This window comes from Chionomys nivalis, chromosome 11 (genome assembly GCF_950005125.1).
Source record: "Chionomys nivalis chromosome 11, mChiNiv1.1, whole genome shotgun sequence".
NCBI lineage: Eukaryota > Metazoa > Chordata > Mammalia > Rodentia > Cricetidae > Chionomys > Chionomys nivalis.
In genome coordinates, this window is record NC_080096.1 from 38,361,447 (window position 1) to 38,382,427 (window position 20,981).

At 39.1% G+C, this 20,981-nt stretch overlaps 1 protein-coding gene across 4 annotated transcripts in view; it reads right to left on the bottom strand.

Annotated features, from left to right (window-relative positions):
* Nucleotides 1-4,142: 4,142 nt before the first annotated feature.
* The window catches only part of Eps15 (epidermal growth factor receptor pathway substrate 15), a 93,766-nt gene continuing 76,927 nt past the window's right edge, over nt 4,143-20,981 (bottom strand). For 2 of the 4 annotated variants that reach the window (XM_057783492.1, XM_057783490.1), the window contains 5 exons: nt 17,815-17,881; nt 14,390-14,466; nt 12,736-12,898; nt 8,940-9,121; nt 4,143-6,538 (listed from right to left, as the gene is read on the bottom strand). In XM_057783492.1, the coding sequence (XP_057639475.1) occupies nt 6,392-6,538; nt 8,940-9,121; nt 12,736-12,898; nt 14,390-14,466; nt 17,815-17,881 (636 nt within the window). In that variant the 3' untranslated portion in view covers nt 4,143-6,391. The remainder of the gene's footprint in view (nt 6,539-8,939; nt 9,122-12,735; nt 12,899-14,389; nt 14,467-17,814; nt 17,882-20,981) is intronic. The other 2 variants (XM_057783491.1, XM_057783493.1) reach the window with 2 other exon arrangements.

Here is a 20,981-nt window from a genome sequence, read left to right on the forward strand (position 1 = left end):
GGCTGTTGTGAACTAAACCAGAGTCCTCTGCAAGAGTAGCAACAGCTTTTAGCCACCAAACTGTTCATCTCTCCAGTCTCCACAGCTCAGCTTTAGTAACTGAGTCAGGTGGGCAGAGAGTTCGTCCAACAACGCACATGCCGGGAGGGTGTTAGAGGTAGGATTGAACAGTCAGGCAGCCTGCCTGCCATGCAAGTTCTGAGGATGTAGGCACTTAGGAGCCACTCTGCCAAGCTCATATTAGTTTGCATCTTGTAATAGTCCTGAGGTAGAATATTCTTCCCATCCCCCACTTGCTCTAGAGCCAATGCCTAGGCTGAAACCTTGGCTTCAGGCCAGTTATTTAACCTCCCTGTCCTGCTTTCTGGCCACTGAACTTAGGACAGTAACAACACAGACTACAAGTGTCGTTATGCAGGTGAGCAACCACCTCCAGAGCAGTTCTGGTAGCAGTGTTCTGTGCACCTCCTTCAGTGATAACTTTATCCGGGATAAAAAAAAAAAGTATTCTATATAAATGACTTTAAGGGAAATTTGCTTTATCCCCTTTATTCAGAGATCAACATGTTCTTAAAATGGATCATTACATTCTCTATCTTCTTTTAATCTTTCTCATTTTTGAGTGTGTAAGGCAACTTGTGGTAGTCAATTTTCTTCACGAAGTGCATCCTGAGTACTGAATACAGACAATCCTCTGCCTCAGCCTCTATAGTTCAGACTATAGGCATTATACTACCGTCCCTGGCTCAAGATGATTTTTCTATCATTCATTCATGCAGAACATATACAGTGTTAGGACCTGAACTCGATATGATTTTTTAAAATCAGCTTTCATTTTTGTCTTGTGACCCAGCACATATTCAATGACAAATTCTATCTCCTGAGACCTAAACCGATGCCCTTTAACACACTGAAAGATACACACAATGACTCAAAAGCAGAGGTATGCAGAGTTACTCCAAAGAGATAGACAGCCAAACAACCAGCCAAACCAGGCGTCAGCTTGATCAACACATTCATCTAGAAAACCTTGCCCGTGACCCAGGTAGCTGAGATCAAGACGGGCCTGTGCACCAGGAAGGAAGAACTCATTCAATCTACCGTGGGCAAAGTCCAGTGACAATGCTAAGGGGAAAGTGACATTCCAGTCCTTTCATCTGTTCTTGTCAACTCGATTAATAGATGCTGCCTCAGCTACTGAGGAAATCAAGTTTCTGAAGAAAGGTCCGACCTTAGAGCAGACTGAGTTTACTAAAGTAAAAAATGCCACCGATGTGAAGCGTCTTGGAGACTCAACTTTTCCAAACACACATCAGACAATGCATGGCCTTGGATCCTACACTTGATCTACTAGATCATAAACTGAGGGTGGGCTCCAACCATCCATTTGATATGCCTTCTGGGCCATCCTCAGCTGCTAAATCTAGTGTTAGCCCTTTCCTCTCACTAACATCTACTCAGAGCCTATGAGTTTTGTTTATTTCCCGATACAGGCTTTCTCTCTGTAGCCCTAGCTGTCCTGGAACTCGCTCTGTAAACCAGGCTGGTCTCAAACTCACAGAGATCCACCTGCTTCTGCCTCCCTAGTGCTGGGATTAAAGGCAAGTACTACCATGGCCTGGCGATCCTATAATTCGTTAATCTTTTAGGATTCAGGCATAACACTTAGGGTAAACTTCTCAACTGGATGACTTCATAGTTTTTTTTCCCTAAAGCAATTTCCTCAGTTACCAAGGAGATCTGACACATCTTGTTCCTTACCCACAAATGCAATGTTAGTTGTACTGGGCTACTTGAAACTTTTTAAAAGTAGATATACCGTCTTTTTTCCCCCTAAAGATTTACTTATTTATTATGTATACAACAGTCTGCCTGTATGTGTGCCTGCACACCAGAAGAGGGCAACAGATCTCAATACAGATGGTTATGAGGGACCATGTGGTTGCTGGGAATTGAACCAGAACCTCTATTTCCCTAGTTAGGTCTTCCTCCGGATCCATCATCACTTGCTATTGTACATTTTTGCCCAGTGTTTTCTTTGGCCTTATGGTTTTAGGTCTCTCCCTCCCCAGCTCTCCACTGTTTATGAGACAAAGTCTCACTATGTAGCCTTAGCTTGCTTCAAACTTGTAACCCAGGCTGACCTTTAATTCCCAGAATTTTCCTGTCAGTATCCAGAATGCTAGTCTTATTAGGAATAAACCATCACCTGGTTTAAACTTCTACTCCTTTAATAAAAAGCAAGACCCTCCTTTCTGCCATATAGTTTTGGGGTAATGTTAATAATTAACAATTGAATTCTCATGTCAGCAACTCATGTAAGGCAAACAAGACTATTAATTGGATAATACTTTTATCCAAAATTTATTTTTAATCCAAAATTTATTTTTAATTATATGTATGTTCATATCTGTGCCTATGAGGCCAGAAAAGAGCATTCAATCCCTGGGGCTAGAGTCACAGGCAGTCGTGAGCAATCAGTGTGGGTGAACTGAACTCTAGTCTTAGCAAAAGCAGCAAATACGCATGACCACCGGAGCCATCTTTCTAGGCCCTTGGAGAATCAGTGCTTGCTTGCTTCCTTCCCTTCTTTCTTGATAGTCTCGACATGCTGCTCTGGCTGGCCTGGAACTCTATGTAGACAAGCCTGACCTCCAACTCAAGAGATCCACTTGCCTCTGTCTTTTTAGTGCTGGGATTAAGGGTGTGCACCACCACACTGGGCTCTGAAGAATGTCTTAGGAATAATGCAATTCCATTAAGAGAGACGCATGGGCTCCTGTGGCATTTCTGCTCTGGTTTATCTCTATTAAGAACAGCGAGTAGCAGTTAAGCTCTGGAGTTAGTTTCTTGGGTTCTCATTTGGGTATTTCTGAAAAAATGGAGACAGTGCCTGTCCTTTTCAGTGATGGTAGTGAAGACCAAGTAGACAGATATCTGTTAAACATTGAGGATCATGATGGCTTTAAAAATGTGACCACTATGCCCAGTTCCTATCATTTTCTATAAGCATTTTTTTTTAAACACAAAATGAGGAAAGGTATTCAAAATACAACGTTGGAATCAAAGGATTGGGACTCAATTCACCTACCTGTTAGATATATAAACATATACTGCTTTAACCTTCTGAGCACTAGGTCCCCATTTCCAAAATGTGATTAAAAACTGTCCCTCCTTAGTCCTACCATGAAAACTAGACAAGAAACACAAGCACACACACAAAATGCTTGGCATAGGGGTTCACATCCACCACGTCTACTATGTGAGGCTGGGACAAGAGCTCGGGGGTAAGTGCTGGTCTGGGATGCACGAGGACCCAGGGTGGTGGTGGTGATTTCCTTAAAAGAAAAAGAGCTAATATTAAATAGGTATCAAGCTGAGTGGGGTACTACATATTTATAGTCCCAACCACTCATGAAAATGAGGCAAAACTGAGTTGGAGCTTAGCCTGACACAGCAAGGCCTCCATCATCTTTTTTGTTTTTGTTTTTTTGTTTTTTCGAGACAGGGTTTCTCTGTGGTTTTGGAGCCTGTCCTGGAACTAGCTCTTGTAGACCAGGCTGGTCTCTAACTCACAGAGATCCACCTGCCTCTGCCTCCCAAGTGCTGGGATTAAAGGCGTGCGCCACTACCGCCCGGCAAGGCCTCCATCATCTACCAAAAAAAAAAAAAATTAAAAAAAAATAAATAAATAAAGGAAGAAATAAAGAGGAAACCATCCAAAGTTAAACTGTCTAACTCACTAGTGAAGAAGACGAAGTAAAGGGAACCAGAAGCTAAAGAACTTTCTTCTGTTGTTATTGTTGCTTGTTTTTAAGAGGTCTCTCTATGCAGCTCAGGCTGACTTGGAACTAGCCATATGACTAGCCTGGTCAGAACTCCGAGGTCTCTTTGCTTCTGCCTCCTGGATTTAAAGGCATGCACTACCTCGTCTGGCTTAGGGAATCTTCTGAAAGTTACTTTCTCAAAAATGGCAGAACAGGATTCGAGACCAGGAGCTTCCCAAGAACAAGGAAACACAGACACAGGTCCTTCTCAACAGAGCTACAACCACGGATCTCAGGCTCTACCTCTATGCAGACACATTTCCTAGCTTCCTTTCACAAAACAGGACAAAGTAACAAAAAGGGATAGTCAACATTATTTATTCTAGAAAATACTGTCCAAGACACTTCATACAGGGTAATGTATACTGACGGCACACCTGTCCCTCCTCAGAGAACAGTGCAAAACTTCAATGCAAAATGATAGATAATACATTTTTTATTTCTTAATGTTTATTATTCTTGTAATTACAACTGTAATTTATAAGTTTGAAACATGAGAAAAATTCTATGAAGAAAGCTCAAATAAAGCTGAACAAATAGGTAAAAGATGGTTAAAACTTCATCTTTATTTCAAGCGCAGGCTTTGGAGCCAGGGTCAACACCATAAAACATCACAAATGACTCCTGAAACATTCGTCCTATACAATCAAGCATGAAGATATAGATATGTTTATATAATATATACACATTTTAGTATGATATTGGCCCACGGAGTATACACATCTTAACCAAGGATGAGTCTCTAGGACTCAGCTAAGAGCATGGAGATTAGGGCAAACTTTACTGCACATCAGAAGTTGCTATTTATAAGTTACAGATATTTAATATGTCCAGAGTTTTCTTTAATTAAAAATTTTTAAAGCATTTCAAACATTTTTCACTTTTCTCAGTGCAAAAGAAGATTATTCAAGTCAACTTACCTTTCTCCTGAAGCGTGAGAGGAAAGGAGAACAGAGAACACTGCCTACCACAACTCCTAGCCTGACCTTCGCCGTCAATGTCTGCAGCAAATACTTAGCTATCACTGCTAAAGCCTTGGGATTATGATTCAGCCCTTACTTCACATGTATGACTTTATGCTAAAATATTTATTTACAAAAGTAGAAAAAAGTTAGCAGTGCAAGAAAGTGGTTTAAGTTTGTTTTAAATTCCAGCCATCCAATAGTGTGTGTAAAGAAAAAGCACCATTTCAAGATGGACTGATTAGCCGCTGTAAATTTATTTACAGGACAGGCAGTAAGTTACTGGTCAACACAGTTCAATACCACCTTAACTTGTGTCTTTTTAATTTTAAAAATTAAAATTTTTAATTAGTTTGTAGGTTCATTTTTATCTTGGTGTTGAAAACACTTAATTGGTAACTCGTGTTTAAAAAAAAAAGATACAATTTATAGTCTACTTCACAGTCCATTTCAAAGCCAGCTGTCAGCCAGTGAGCAGAAGATGGGCTCTAACAAAGGCGAGGTTCTGAGAATTTGGCAAGTCTGTTTAATTTTTTCTCAATTTAAAAACCAGGATTTTGGGTGGGGGACAGTTTTTTAATTTTATAAGTGAAAAAAAAAAACAAAGCAAGCAAACGAAGTAACTGAAACTACTAAGATGGACAAAAAGCAAGAGGATATGTGTTACTTCTTCCATTAAATCACTGCAAATAGCTGGGCCCCACTAAAGAAACAAAACATAATGAAAACCAAAGTACTTTCCAATTCTAGTTCAGGACACTTCTGAACTAAGGTCAGCGCAGCTGCCAAGGCAGATGGGTTCAGGCTAAGTGTTTGCTTAAACTAACAGGTTGCATTTTAAGTCACAAGTTTTCCTCATTAGCACTTAAAATGAACATTTCCTTATAAATTTCCTTATAAATTTTATTTGTAAGCACTTTTTTTAAACTAGGAAATACGCAGCAATTAATCTTAAAATTATTTAGGTCCAGAGAAAATTGTTTTAAAAATGTGTTTCACACACAAGGCTTTAATGCTTTTATTTAGGAATTACTTGAGCCTGGAACAATAATGGTTTAACTTAATTCATCTAGTTCTCAATAGTGGGGAGTATGTTCACGTCTCTAAATAACAAAATGTATTTTCTCCACAAGTACATATAATGCACTTCGCTTTTTTAATGTTTTGTACCGATCAAAAGAAACAGGATGACCCTTCCCCTCCCTCCTTCAACCACTCAGCTCAGGGAGAACGCTTGCGCACTTTCAGAACTCCAGTTGCTGTCATAGGAACTACAGAACAAGGACAGCACAGCGCGGAACTACATCTGCTAGGTTCTAGAACGCAGAGGCTTAGCTCTAGCTTTACAGGAAATAGTATAAGCAGGCAAGAGCTCACTGTAAATGCACACCAGAACAGGGGTCTAGAGTAAGCTGTCTAATTAGGGTACTGCTTTTGGAAGAAGAAAATAAAGGACACAGTTGAAATAGACCCCCCCAAAAAAAACCAAAAGTACACTTTTGTCACATTTATAGGACTCTCAAACTTTTTGTATCCCATGCTCATAGGTAGTTTAATGCACATGGTAAATAGCTTCAGTATTCAAGAACAGCACTGCTGACTTCATGCTTCAGAGATCTCCGACTTGCTAAGTGCAATGGCCAGTTCCAAGTCTTCTTGTTCCTGCTGATTGAGTCTGGCAAGTCTTTGCTCTTCTTCTCTCTCACTTTCTCTCTTTGCCCATTCAATCATATCTTCTTCAGAGGGATACTGCCATTTAAAAGACCAAAAGATGAATGAATAAGAAAAATAACGAAGACTTTTTATAAAAGAGCATTAACTATTTGTTTTACCTAGAGAACTCTGGGAATAATGTTACTTCCTCGTTTTTCTGAAAATATGTTTTACCTAGTGAGCTCTGGTTGAGTTTAAAGTTTTAATGCAATCTATGGGAAGAAAAGTTTATAAAAATACAATAAACGTTAAAAGCATGACTTTAAAACATAGAAATTACAGGCATGGTGGCACATGCCTCAGTCTTAGCATCTGGGAGATGGAGGCAGGAGGACTGCAAATCAGAAGTCAATCTGGGACATACAGTGATATTCTGTCTCAAAAAAGGAGAAATATTTAGTGTAGACTAGGAGATTTAAAAATAGGAGTGGTGTAAGTCTTTCAATTCAATGTAAAATGCTTGCTATTTAAACTTTAGTGATCACTTATCACATAGCATTTTTTTTTCTTCTTTTCTTTTTTGAAAGTTAGGATCTCACTACATAGGCTCAAGCTGACTTCAAACTCATGATCCTCCTGCCTGTGTCCTGAGTGGTAGGATTACATGCCATATGTATCATATGATGTATCATTAAGATCAATGCCACTGGTGATACGAAAAGCTGCCTTACCTGGTCTTTCAAGGGTACCCCAAAACTATAAAGCAAAAACAGGTAAATTCTGCTAAATGTAAGAATATTAGCTAGATTAAACAGTACATGAACCAAATTATTTTTTAAATATTTTGAAGATTCTGATAATATTTAAAAACTTTTAACCCAGTTTTATATAACTAAAATGACCCAGTTTAAGCAAAACCTTAATACTGATGGTGATTAGATTGGAAGAAATATTTGTAATTACAATTAAATTTCAACTTCAGTAGAAACTAGATACAAAGCTCTACCTGGTTTCAGTCTTGACACACAAGGAGGCCATCAAAAGAAGTGAAATTAACTGGAAGGCTGTGGCAGTGTGCATGAGACTCTTGGTATACTTCCCAAATCCCTCACAATGAAAACAGAGGACTTTATTGTTAGCTACTTTATGCTGTACTGTACTGAAACTCTGAGCAGGAAATAAGTAAAATGCCTCTGCTATTGTTTAAGACTCATTCCAACCAGGTTTTGACTTGCAGAACCATATTTAACATAATGAACTGAACATCACAAACTTCCAGAATGTTATTTTACAACAAGAATCACAATCTCCTAAGAAAGTCAATTCTTAGTTCTTCTCTGCTTCAAACAAATCCACCTCCACCTGACATAGAAGATAATTCTGCCTTGCTACTTCTTTTCAATATTAAAAATAGGGATTTCTATCATGTTCTTCACACTCAGGAGATGCCCCTGGAACCTGAAAGTACAGACCAAAGGTAGGTACTGCAGCTGCCTTAGGTGTACAAAGACCTCTGCACATCTCTTCTGTAAGTAAGCAGAGTAGCCACAGGGACAAAATAACTAGTGAAGGGACCCAAATAATACTCAGAGGAAGAAAACAACAGGCAAGCTGTGACCAGGGGCACTCAGCCACTCAATCTCCAATCTCCAAAGTCAAGGATAAAAGGTAATAAGCAGGGAAATTCTTCTTATAGAATAGGCAGCGGTAATAAATGTTACTTTGTATGAAGGAAAAATCTGGAAAAATTAAACTTTGTTAGCTATTCTAAGAATTTCATTTTTAAAAAAATCTGTTTTATCTGAGCAATGATGAAATATATGATTTCTCCATGATCGGCTGCTCCATTTCTATGATCATAAAGGTCTTGCTGAAGCTATTCTCATAGCACTTCTCCAGCCTTTCTAAAGAATTCTTAGATCTTCATGACAGTTTATCACGGTAGAGCACGAGTTTAGTATGAATGATAACTGGGTTCACAGACGGATCAAAAAAATCACAACAACAGACCATGACAACAACTGTGAATATAGTAAATAAGGAGTTGGCTTTGTACAAAGAATCCTTGCACTGTCCTCTTACAGAAACTGCTAAAGCTTTGTACACAAACACTCATACAGTTACAAATAGACAAGCTTGTTACCGGCATTATAAACAGTAGGCAGACAGCAAACTTTAAAATCACCATCATGTGCAACCATTTGCCAAATAATAACTGTCAAGATTTTACTTATATTTATGTTACCAAGACTGAAAGATGGGTTATAAAATAACTTATTTAGAAGAAACAAGACAACTAAAATCAGCTAAGCAATGCAATCATCTAAGAACCAGCAAAACCAAACCAAACAGAATTTGCTTGGGGGAAGAATAAAAAATACTTTTTAGTATGTTTGTAAAATGATGCAAATTTGGAAGGCTACTAAGAAATCTTTGTCAACTCTTCAAACTATAAATGCAAAGATTTTCCCCCAAACAGCCCATTCACAGTACTTACAGCACTGAAGTTAGCAAAATTGCTTGGGTCAGCCTCTTTATTGGTAGTGGTAGTAGAAGTGAATGGATCACAAAACATACCAGGATCCTTTTCTTTGGGACTATCATTGCCTGGGAAAGGCTGAAATGGATCATTCAGTTTAAAGGGATCAGAAGAATCCAATTTGTTGATGGGTCTTTTCCCTGGATCAAAATCATTAAAATTAACCAGCAGACACAGCAAACACAAGCACACAAAACATGTTCACAGGGAGCATTAAAGAACTGCAGGCAGTGCACAGAGCAAGAGTCCAAGGCATATTCTCAATACTGCCTTAAATGGCCACACCAACTGTGCTCAAAGTCTTCACACCTCTCTCAAAAACCAGGGGCAGCTAAATGGATAAAGTCCAAAAACAAAACAAGGAAATGGGCCAAGAATTATGATTTTGTCCAAAGATTAAGTCCTCCTCCATTTAAAGAAACACGCTCCTAAGGAAGGTAGTGAGACACAAGGAAAATGGGTAAAGGACCAACAGCCTGGTCTCTGCTGCTGGAGCCGCAGCCTCACACTAGCAGCAGCAAAGATGAGCGATTCTGAAATGTGGCAAATTTCTTCCGTCTTTTCTCTGGTATAATTACACATATATAATGCTTAGTAGCATAAAATATAAGATTAACTTGACAAAAACCTCACTTCTGTAAAACTTCAAGCTGAGACTGACCAACACTTAGAAGTTCACAGTCTATACATGTACTGCTGACTAATCTTTGACCAAATAACAGCACATTGCTCTGCTAATTCATAACACACTGTTTCAATACTATATATAAATATAAAAAATATATATATAAATATAAAAAATATAAACACTATATATATATAAACACACACACATATATATATATATTTACTGTTTATTGATTGATTGCTTGATTGGTTTTCTGGAGATAGGGTTCCTCTTGGAACTTGCTCTGTAGACCAAACTGGCCTCAAACTCAGAGCTCTGCCTGCCTCTACCTCTCTAGTGCTGGGATTAAAGGGGTGTGCTATTATGCCCAGCTTTCTCCAATCTTAAAGTTTTACTTAAAGTGTGTAGCATATTTTGAAAAAAAAAAAAAAAGAGAAATTTAAGTTTCTTCAAGTGTGTTCTTCCTATAGCAGTATGCTCATAGTCATAATTGATTTTTTTCATAAACATAGTTTACAAAAGAGGCTTGTACCGCATACCACTACATTTGCCTTCGGAAAGTGCTGTGAAGGCAGGCAGGATCTGTGTCACAACTACCATATAACAACGAAAGCACTGAGGCTTAGATATAGGAAATAACAGACTTAAGATCACAAAATAATGATTCCAGGTACAGCTTATGAATCCTTAGGTTTGCTCTGTAGTACCACTAGAAAAATCCAAACAAACCAATGAAAATCCCAAAGGAAATCAAAACCAAAGCCAGGCAGTGGTGGCGCACGCCTTTAATACCAGCACTTGGGAGGCAGAGGCAGGCGGATCTCTGAGTTTGAAGCCAGCCTGGTCTACAAAGTGAATTCCAGGACAGGTAGCACTATTATACTGAGAAACCCTGCTTTGAAAAACCAACCAACCAACAACAGCAGCCAAAACCAATAAAAAACAAAACCAAGCCTGGGGTTAATACTAGCACTTGGAATGTGGCAGGAGAGAGGAGGAGGAATTCAGTTTGAGACCAAGTTGGACTACATGGGGCACTAAAAACAAAATACTAAAGAGCTGGGAATGTAATTCAGTGGCAGAATGCTTATCTAGCATTCATGAGGTCTCAGATTTAATTTAAAACTGGGGGTGTGGTGGGGTTCACAAACTCAGGCTAGGACCACCTGGACAGTGACCTCTTCAACAAACCGTTCTTTCCCTTGGCTCTTTCTACAGTAATGGACGTCTGAATGTTCTCAGCCTTATTATTATTGTGAATGCTATAGATGGGGTGTGTGTGTGAACATGAGTGCCACAGTACATGTGTGTATGCCATGTGTTGCCAGAGCAACTTCATGAAGTTAGTTCTGTTGGGGAATATTATTTTAAAGCATATTGCTTCTGCTTCTGCAGAATATGTTTAACTGTGAAGCTGTGATTCTTTGCCTGGTGGTCTAATAAAGAGCTGAATGGCCAATAGCAAGGTCAAGAGCAAGGCTAGATGAGGCTGGCAGGCACAGGATAAATAGAAGGAGAAATGAGGAAGAGGAGGAGCAAGGGAACAAGGGGAGGAGGACATCAGGGGCCAGTCACCCAGCTACCCAGCAAGTATGGAGAAAGAAGTAAAGAAAGGTATACAGAAATAGACAAAGAGCTGGGAGGTGGTAGTGCACTCGGGAGGCACAGGCAGGCGGATCTCTGAGTTCGAGGCCAGTCCGGTCTACAGCGGTAGTTCCAGGACAGGCTCCAAAGCTACAGAGAAACCTTGTCTCAAAAACAAACAAACAAACAGAAATAGAGAAAGATAAGCGCCCAGGGGCAAAAGGTAGTCATGATAACTTAAGAAAAGCGGCAAGAAACAAGCCAAGCTAAAGCAGGGTGTTTATAAGTAAAAATAAGCCTCCGTGTGTGCGTGTGTGTGTGTGTGTGTGTGTATGTTTACTTGAGAGCTGGGTGGTGGGCACCCCCAAAAGAGTATAAAGAATAAAACCTTGCACTACGCGGTTCTGTCTCTGAACCTTCACATAGATTCTGGGAACTGAATACAGGTTACCAGGCTCATGCAGCAAGTAAGTACCTGTGCCCTATTAAGTTATCACATTAGCCTTGTTCTCAGCTTTAATTAAGACACCAAATTAAGGCATTTGGGTTTTAAAAGTATACTCACACAGGTGTAAAAGCATTTGAACAAAATATTACTTTCAAATATAAGACTGATCAACTTACTTTTAACAATGTATAATATAGGTGACTCTCTTTAAAACAGGAGAAGCACTTAACTCATTTACATAAGTTCTGATATTCAATCAAATACCATGGGAAAGTTATTATGAAAAGGCAAAATGATTATTCAACAAAACTTTAAAAAGTGATCATCTAACTTTGGGGCTGAACTGTTACCCAGCAGTGAGCTGGCAGCACTACCCACACTCTGGGGAATTGTCTTCACAGATACTTTATGCTGCATAGAAACAAACTTTTTCTTGGTGTAGTGCTAAACACAACACCAAGCAAAAACCAAAACAAAACAAAAACCCTACAATTTGTTCCTAGACTAAAAGAAAATTTTAAAGTCAGACATCTGGAGCCGGGTGTAAAGGTACACATCTTTAAACCTCATATTCAGGAGGCAGAGGCAGGTGGTTTATTCAAGAGTTTTGAGTTCAAGGCCAGTTTTGTCTACAAACCAAGTTCCAGGCCAGCTAAACAAAACAAATGTCTATTATAAACTAAATGAGTTTTAAAGGGCAAGCAGTTCTTTTTTGTCACTCTTGTCTGCCACTTCCTTGCTTTTTTCTAAACAATAATAAATAAAAAATAAAAGATTTACAGAGACTTTGTATTTGTTTTTTTCTCAAGAAAATTAATTTAAAAACCAGAGTACAAGAAACTGCTATCCAAATAATAATTAATGGGTTTCCAAAAAAACAAAACAAAAACAAAGAGATGTCACCCAAACTTTATCTAAATGGGGAGGGGAAGGGGCACATGCCTAGCTGGAGAGGTCAGCAGCAAGCTTATGCTAAGTGCTTGGTTCTTGTTCACAGCCTTTATGTAATACAAAACAACGTAAGAAAGGCCCGCACAATACTTTCTAGAGGGAAAAGGCATACATTTGTCCAGGAAAGGCCCCAACTCTCATACCAGGGGGTGGCGGGCAGGGTCTTGTTGGAGTTCCAGTTTTGGGCGGCAGTGCTGGAGGTACATCCTCACTCTTGGTGGATGTTTCCTCTAACACAGTGTTTGGAAGGACCACATTACTGGCAGAACTTGATGTGGAAGGATTAAAAGGATCTTCATTGTTGACCTTTGTTTAAAAAGAAATGTTTATACAGTTTGATATACACATGGTCATATAGTATTCAGATGAATGCTTTACATATCAGCAGTTTTATTTGAATTCCCCAAAGTGACATTTTACCCTTTACATTCAAGAACAAACAGGATTACAATTCATCTGTATGAGCAGGTATTCTCATAGCTTTACTTATCAAGAGCCAACAGACATCAAAACAAAAAGATTAAAGACTTATTAAGTAAGCATTAAGCAACACAAACTTCTTGAGGTACAAAAAGATCGTCTGAGTTGAATGAAAATGAAATAAAAAAAAAGGCTGATTCTACGCTTCTCAGCGCGCTTACATATGGGCAAGACAAGGAAATCAGAGAGACTATGAAGATGATCGGAGAGTCAATTTTTCAAAAGTAAACTGATCCTGTGGAATGTTGTCTTTTTAAAAATTTATTTATTTTTACTTTATATATGCATTGATGTTTTGCCATGGGTGTCAGATCCCCTGGAACTGGAATTACAGACAGTTGTGAGCTGCCATTTGGGTGCTGGGAGTTGAATCAAGGTCCTCTGAAAGAGTAGTCAATGCTCTTAACCATTAAGCCATCTTTCCAGCTCCAAATATTAAGTCTTAATGTTGGTTTGAAAACCCTGACTTTTAAACATATGAGGATTATTGGCTTTCCTGTAACAAATCAGATTACGATTTATTTAGGCCAATGATAAACTTCCTTTTTTTCTTTTTTGTTTTTTTGAGACAGGGTTTTTTCATGTAGGCCTGGCTGTCTTGTTCTGTAGATCTGCCTGCTCTGCCTCCTGAGTGCTGGGATTAAAGGCGTGGGCCACCACCACTGGGCTAGGCCAGTGTTTTTCAACAGTTGCACAGCTAACTTTTTGGGATGGAGTAACTACATCCAGGGAGTGGGAATGGTGGCTCTGCAGTGTACAGGAGGATGAAATCACTAGATACGAGCCTAGTTCTGAGAACCACAAATGTCTCTGGACACTGTCAAATGTTCCACAGGGACAGACAATTTTGCATATCTTCAAATATTTTTCTCTTAGCCTGAATCAATACTACAGCTATGCTGGACAGTGGGTGGCAGACACCCAGCACTGGATTTTATCTTGGTGCAGATGCTAATAACTTCAAAGGATAAAATCAAATAGGTATACAGGAGATGGAATGAATGTTGTGGCTAATGACCCAGAAAGGACACAGGGAAAAAATGTAATTCAGCTGGAAAAAACATTTAAACAGAGAGACAACTCTAACGCTGACACTGAGTAGACCTTTCAGAAGAAAATGTAACCACCTGTACCACTGCCTCCTACATATAGAAATTCGATTACTTTACAGCTGATCTGTAACATCCATCTGTAACCAGCCCTGCTACAGACTGACGCAGTTCTATCCACATTTGTGAGAAGGCTCTAACTATAAGAAGGCCGTTCATTTGATGGAACATGATGTATTGTTTCTTCCTATTAATCACTGCAGATTACCTTTGACAATGTGCTGAAGTCAGCAAATCCATCTCCAAATGATTCATTTCCAAAAACAGAAGCGAAAGGGTCTGCGGCTAGAAACAGCAAAGAAAAATCAGTGTAAGACACCATATCTCATGTCCGTGTTTTGTTCGGTAACCTTCAGAATAAACATTCCTAAATTTATGACTGGTGTCTATACAGACAAGGTATCTACTGAAAATCCCGTATGGTGTATGCCTTTGTATAAACCAGCTGTAAATGACCCAGGAGCAAAGCAGGTCTAGTTGAAGGTGGGGTGTTTAAGCTCTGGAACACATGTCAAACAGCTCCTATGGACTTCATTTAATTGCTGTTTGTTCTGAGGAAAGTACAGCCCAGGATGGCATATAACTTTTTTTCTGTCTATCAGTCTCTCAAGTGCCAAGATCACAGTCATGTGACACTGTGCTTGGCCAAATCATCTCTCATAATGGTATCAAACACTTTAAAGGGTCATTAGCCACACATTTCACACACATCACTCAAGTCTCATTTCAAATGCTACCTCTTCCACAAACCCAGGAGGTTTTCCACAGCAAGAAGTGAGTTCTTCATTCACTACCGCAATGACTGTATTCTACTTTGTTCCACAGTTATCTATAATTGATAAGTAGTTTGAATTTGTCAGATATTTCCCCCATCCTAGCCAGCTGTCACAGGCACAGATCTGGGTGTGTATGCTGGAGGAGGTAAGGCACACCTGCTCAAGTTTCCAGGATAGATTTGCACTAAGAACCTGTGATTAAAAATAAAAAGAGATGGCCAGTCGTGGTGACACACACCTTTAATTCTAGCCCTAGGGAGGTAGAGGCAGGCGGATCTCTGTGAGTTCAAGGCCAGCCTGGCTTACAGAGTAAATTTGAGGACAGTCAGGATTGTTTCATGGAGAAATCCTGCCTTGAAAAACCAAAATCAAACAAACAAAAACCCAACCAACCAAACATACAAAAAATCCTAAAGAAAAAGTTCCCCCAAAGAGTAACTGCTTACCAAAGAATCCTAAGATGAAGACCTCCCCCTCACCTCTATACCCTTTAAATGTAAGATTATCAAGGTCAACCTCACAGTCTTCAAGAGATACCCTGAGTAAAATGTACCTGCAAAGAAACATTCGTATCTTACTGGGCACAGCTTTAATCAGCACCTAGACAGACACTGTATTTCCTCAATCTGGGTCTAGTAAGATATTATACACAGTCACACAGACAGATAGACAGACAGAGACACAGACACACACACACACACCAAAACTAATCTCATCTAAAGTAGAAACATCACGCTTACAAGTGAGAACAGAGTATATAGAAACAGGTTCTGGACTGGCTTTCCTTACTGCTTTTCTTCCACAGTATGCAGTGTCTATCCACCAGGAGCAAGCAAGTGCTGAAAAGAACTCAAGCACTTAATGTACTTTCATAACAACCATATTTTAGCAGTAATAGAAGACAATGATTTTTAACTAATATAAATTAAACATATATATGAAATAAACAGAAATTTACTCATTTTAAAAACTGATTTTGAAAGCCCACAATTCTAAATGTGATTAGTACCCAGCATTAGAGTAACTCATCTGTTCCATATCTGCTTTTTATTCCTCATTCTTGCTACTCATGCTGGGGGTTAAAACCCAATTCCCTAAAATTCAGTCATGCTGAACCTTACGACAATTCGTTCAACCTAAGAGATCCAATTTGTTGAGGCATTTGTACTAATCCCTCTATATCATAAACTACTTGGTCACATCAACAACCCGAGAAAATAACACATCCTACTAGCCACATGATATTAAAGCATTCATGTCTGAATTTACTTTCCTCTAATTTCCTATGCTCCCAAGCAGTAGCCAGCCTACTATCTGTCTTATTCTTAATGAAGAGTGGAAACAAAGCAGTTACTTAGTTGAATCTATTTATTTATTTTTGGTTTTCTCTTCCAGCCTGTCCTGGAACTTGTTCTGTAGACCAGGCTGGCTTCAAACTCACAGAGATTCTCCTGAGTGCTGGGACTAAAGGCGTGAGCCACCACAACCCGTTTTGAAAATGTTTTAAGATTCCATCAGACCTAGGATTGAATCTAGTCAACTGGTTTATCTTTTCATAAACTGTAACCTTGATCAAGTTAGTTATTAATATTCTAGAACTTAGTTTCCTCATGCTTAGATTTTTCTCTGTATTTTAACAGAACCTCTTTATATTAAAAACAATTTTTATTACTCATTTGAAGCCAATCACTTTTAAACTTAGGCTAAAATCTTTAGGAGTAAATGCCAAACAACACTTTATAGGGTTGAACACCAGGGTTAAGAGAAAGAAGTGCTCACAAGAAAGTAAAATATACTGGAGAATATTTATGTGGGCCTCGTTTTAAGATTTATTTCATGTAGAAGAGTGTTTTGCCTGCATGTGCACATGTGCATCACATGTGCACCTGCTGTCCATGGAGGTCAGAAGATGGCACTGGATCCCCTGAACCTGGAAATTAGGACTGCTGTGAGCCAAAAGGTAGGTTTTAGACCTGAACATAGGTCTTCTGCAAGAGTAGCAAATGCTCTTAACTGCTGAGCCATCTCTCCAGTCACCTCCTTTTTTTCAAAAACAAAACCAAAAAACAACCAAAAAAAGTTCTTATTTTATAGTCCAGGCTAGTCTGACATTCACTATGTAGTTCATATTATGTAGCTCAGGCTGGCCATGAACTTATAGCAATCCTACCGCATCCTGAGAACTAGGATTTTAAAGTGTTATCATTACACCCTGCTAATTTTAATATTTTTTTCCTTTCATGTATTTGTGTGCATGTTTATACATGTTCATATGTGTGGTTTGCACATGAATGTTCATGGCAAGGTCAGGGTAGAACATTGGATGTTTTCCTTTACAGTTCCCTACCTTATTGCCTTAAGACAAGGTCTCTCACTGAGCCAGAAGCTCATCATCTTGAATAGACTAGCTGGCTAGTAGGCAAGTGTGCTGTCAGTATCCACCTGTCTCTGTTCCTCAATGCTGAGGTTATAGTCAAGTGCAGTCAGCTTTTTATACAAGTGCTAGGATTCAGACTCAGGTCTGAAGGCTTATACAGCAAGTGCTCTTACCCACTGACCGATCTTCTTTTCAGCTCAACACCACACTGTATAAAGCAAAAGCTTCTTGGTTTTACTGACACTGAACACAGTATGTAGTCTAGAAAAACCTTGAAGGTGAATGATAAATGAGATAATGAATAAGGAAAGTAAAAAGTGATACACAAATACTTGTTGCTGCTATTACCAGCATGCTATAAATGGAAATAATTACACATCAATTTAAAAGTCATAATGAATAGAGCAAAAATGTTGAGAAGAAAGTCTTAAAGAAGAAGCAATGATGAGTACTAATAGGACTGACAAACAAGGTCTTTACCTGAATCACTAGCTGCAACAACTGTTCCACCAGGAGCAAATGGATCATTGTGCTTCCAAGTTTCTACCTATAGGAACGGTACAAATCTATGACTGAAAGGCAACATTTCATAGCTGGAATTTTACTGTCAAACCTAAAAAATACTTTACAAAATTCTTTATTAGAAAATATAAACATCTGGAACACAGTTTTCCCTTTCCTTATATGTAGTCTCAATGAATGAAAATAATTACTCTCTTTGACTGTAAAATATTTATTCTAAAAAGTATGAGGCATATGTATAATTTAACAAGTTTTATGCAGTCATCTCTCAGGAAGGTCCCAACACTCAGTTGCTTCATGTGCCTCTTGCCAACCACAATCCCAACCCCTCTTCTGCAGGTCACTTTTTGGTAGTACTGGGACTGAACCCAGAGCTCACACATGCTAACTAAGCCCTGTCACTGAGTTGTATTACCCAGCCCTGGAGAGGTGACCAGTACTCTGGCTTTGATGGTATTCAATTCTTTTGCTTTATAAGTGCTTATGTGAACGTTTTAGTGTGAAATGACTTAGACTTACAGAAGAGGTGTGAAGACAGTACAAAGTTCCCACATGCACTTCTAGCTACCTCTAATATTAACATTTCATGTAATCATGGCCTATTTACTAAAACTAAGGATATTTATTCATTTATCGAGATAGAGTTTCTCTGTGTTGCTTTGGTGTCTGTCCTGACTAGCTCTTGTAGACCAGGTTAGCCTCAAACTCAAGAGATCCACCTGCCTCTGCCTCCCGAGTGCTGGGATTAAAGGTGTGTACCACTACCGCCTGGCCTAAAACTAATGATTTGACACCAGAAGAAAAACCTAAATTACAGTTACAGGCTTTATTTAGACTTCAACAGTTTTTCACTACTATCCCCTTTTTACTCCAAATACTACCATTTTCTTTAACACTGTGTAACAAATCTAGCAGGGCTTAGTGTCACAGGCCTTTAATCCCAGAATTTAGGAGGCAGAGACAAGTGGATCATGGTCAATTTGAGGCCAGTCTGGTCTACTTAGTGAGCTACAGGACCACCAGGATTGGACAGAGAAACACTATCATAAAACAAAACAAAACAAAACAAAACAAAATCAAAAATAAAAATCTAGGATTCTGCCCTTAAGAGGAAGGCACATACACAACACCCAAGGAGGGAAGAAGTAATGCACTTGTGGGTGTCAGGTTTATTCTACTTCTTCATCAAACAGGGATGAGACAGAGTGGACTGCCCAGAAAAGAACAATGGTCACGCTGGGCATGGCAGCCTACTCCTTTAATTCCAGCACTCAGTAGGCAGAGGCAGGCAGATCTCTGAGAGTTCAAGGTTAGCCTGGTATACAGAGTAAGTTCCAGGCCAGCTGAGGTTGTTACATAGAGAAACCAAGTCTCAAACAAAACAAAACAAAACAAAACAGAATAATGGTCATATATGCCTGACTTCATGGTGGTACATGCCTTGCAATCCTAGCACCAGGGAGGTAGAGGCCAGAAGATCTAGAGTTTAAAGCCAGCTTCAATGCTGGGCGGTGGTGGTGCACGCCTTTAATCCCAGCACTCGGGAGGCAGAGGCAGGCAGATCTCTGTGAGTTCGAGACCAGCCTGGTCTACAAGAGCTAGTTCCAGGACAGGCTCCAAAACCACAGAGAAACCCTGTCTCGAAAAACAAAAAAAAAAAAAAAAAAAAGCCAGCTTCAACTACATAGTAAGTCCAAAGCCAGTCTGGTTTACAGAGAGAGTTACAGGACAGCCAGACAGAGAAACCCTGTCTTGGGGGGTGGGGTGAGGGCAGGGAGTACTATTAATCTAACCTCTGTTAACCTCCCATATATTACATTACTCTTCTGTTCATATTTCATCTCACATAGCCCAGGATGGCCTCAAACTCACTAACAGCTGAGGAACGACCTTGAACTCCCAAGTCTCTTGACCCTACCTCCTAAGCACTAGAATTACAGGCCTGAAACACATCTGGCTCATTATTCTTTTAAGGAAGTAATCTTCACCTAAGAATAATAAATGACAAAAACAGTCATGTAAAATGCCTATCAATTAATTGTGTCCCTCTAGGTCCAGTTTACTAACAGAAATGAGATTGCTGCCTCGAAAAGTCTCTAAAAAAAGAACAAACAAAATAAAATAAAAAATAACACAATTTCATTGTATTATTCTGAGTATTTCTAAATATCCAGGATATAAGTTTTTAAAATTTATTCTTATTTTATGTATATGAGTGTTCAGGCTGCATGTATGTGTGTGTGTTCCTGCTTGTATGCATGCCGGCCTGTAGTCTGTGGAGGCCAGAAGAGGGTGTCAGATCCCCTGAAACTGGAGTAACAGACAGTTGTGAGCTGTTGGTGGGTGTAGAGAACTGAACCCAAGTCTGTTACCTGCTGAGCCATCTCTTCAGCCTCTCTCTATATATAATTTTTTAAAACTTATTTTTAACTTTATTTTATGTGCATTGGTGTGAAGGTATCAGATCCCAGGAAACTGGAGTTATAGACAGTTGTGAGCTGCCATGTAGGTGCTGGCAATTGAACCTGGGTACTCTGGAAAAGCAGCCAGTGTTCTTAAACACTGAGCCATCTCTCCAGTCCTATATAAGTGTTTTTTTTTTTAAAGTCTTCAGATACAAAATATCCAGAGCAAATTAAAGTAACATGATTTTTTTTAAAAAAAAGATTTTGTTTTTGTTTTTTTGTTTTTGAGACAGGGTTTCTCTGTGTAGCTCTGAATTTCTCTTTGCAGACCAGGCTGGCCTCAAACTCAGATATTCACCTGACTCCACCTCTCCAGTGTTAGGACTAAAGGCATATGCCATCACCACTACTGCCCAACATAAATAACGGGAAAAATGGCTCAGTCACTAAAGGATAGGCTCACAACCAAAAATGTCTAAATTTTTTAAAGCAGGAGTATCAATTTTAAAGTGAAATTGAAGATTAGAGACAATGACTATGCAGCATAGAGAGGCTTTGGATCAGCCTGTGGCTACTAAACAGAGGCCGTAGACATGTACTCAAGAGAGCCTGACAGTCAGTGGGAATTTATACTTTTCAAGATTAACACTCCAGGTATAACTATAAAACAACATGAATTATTTTATTTTCTAAAATATTAATGCTCTTTAAGTAATTTGT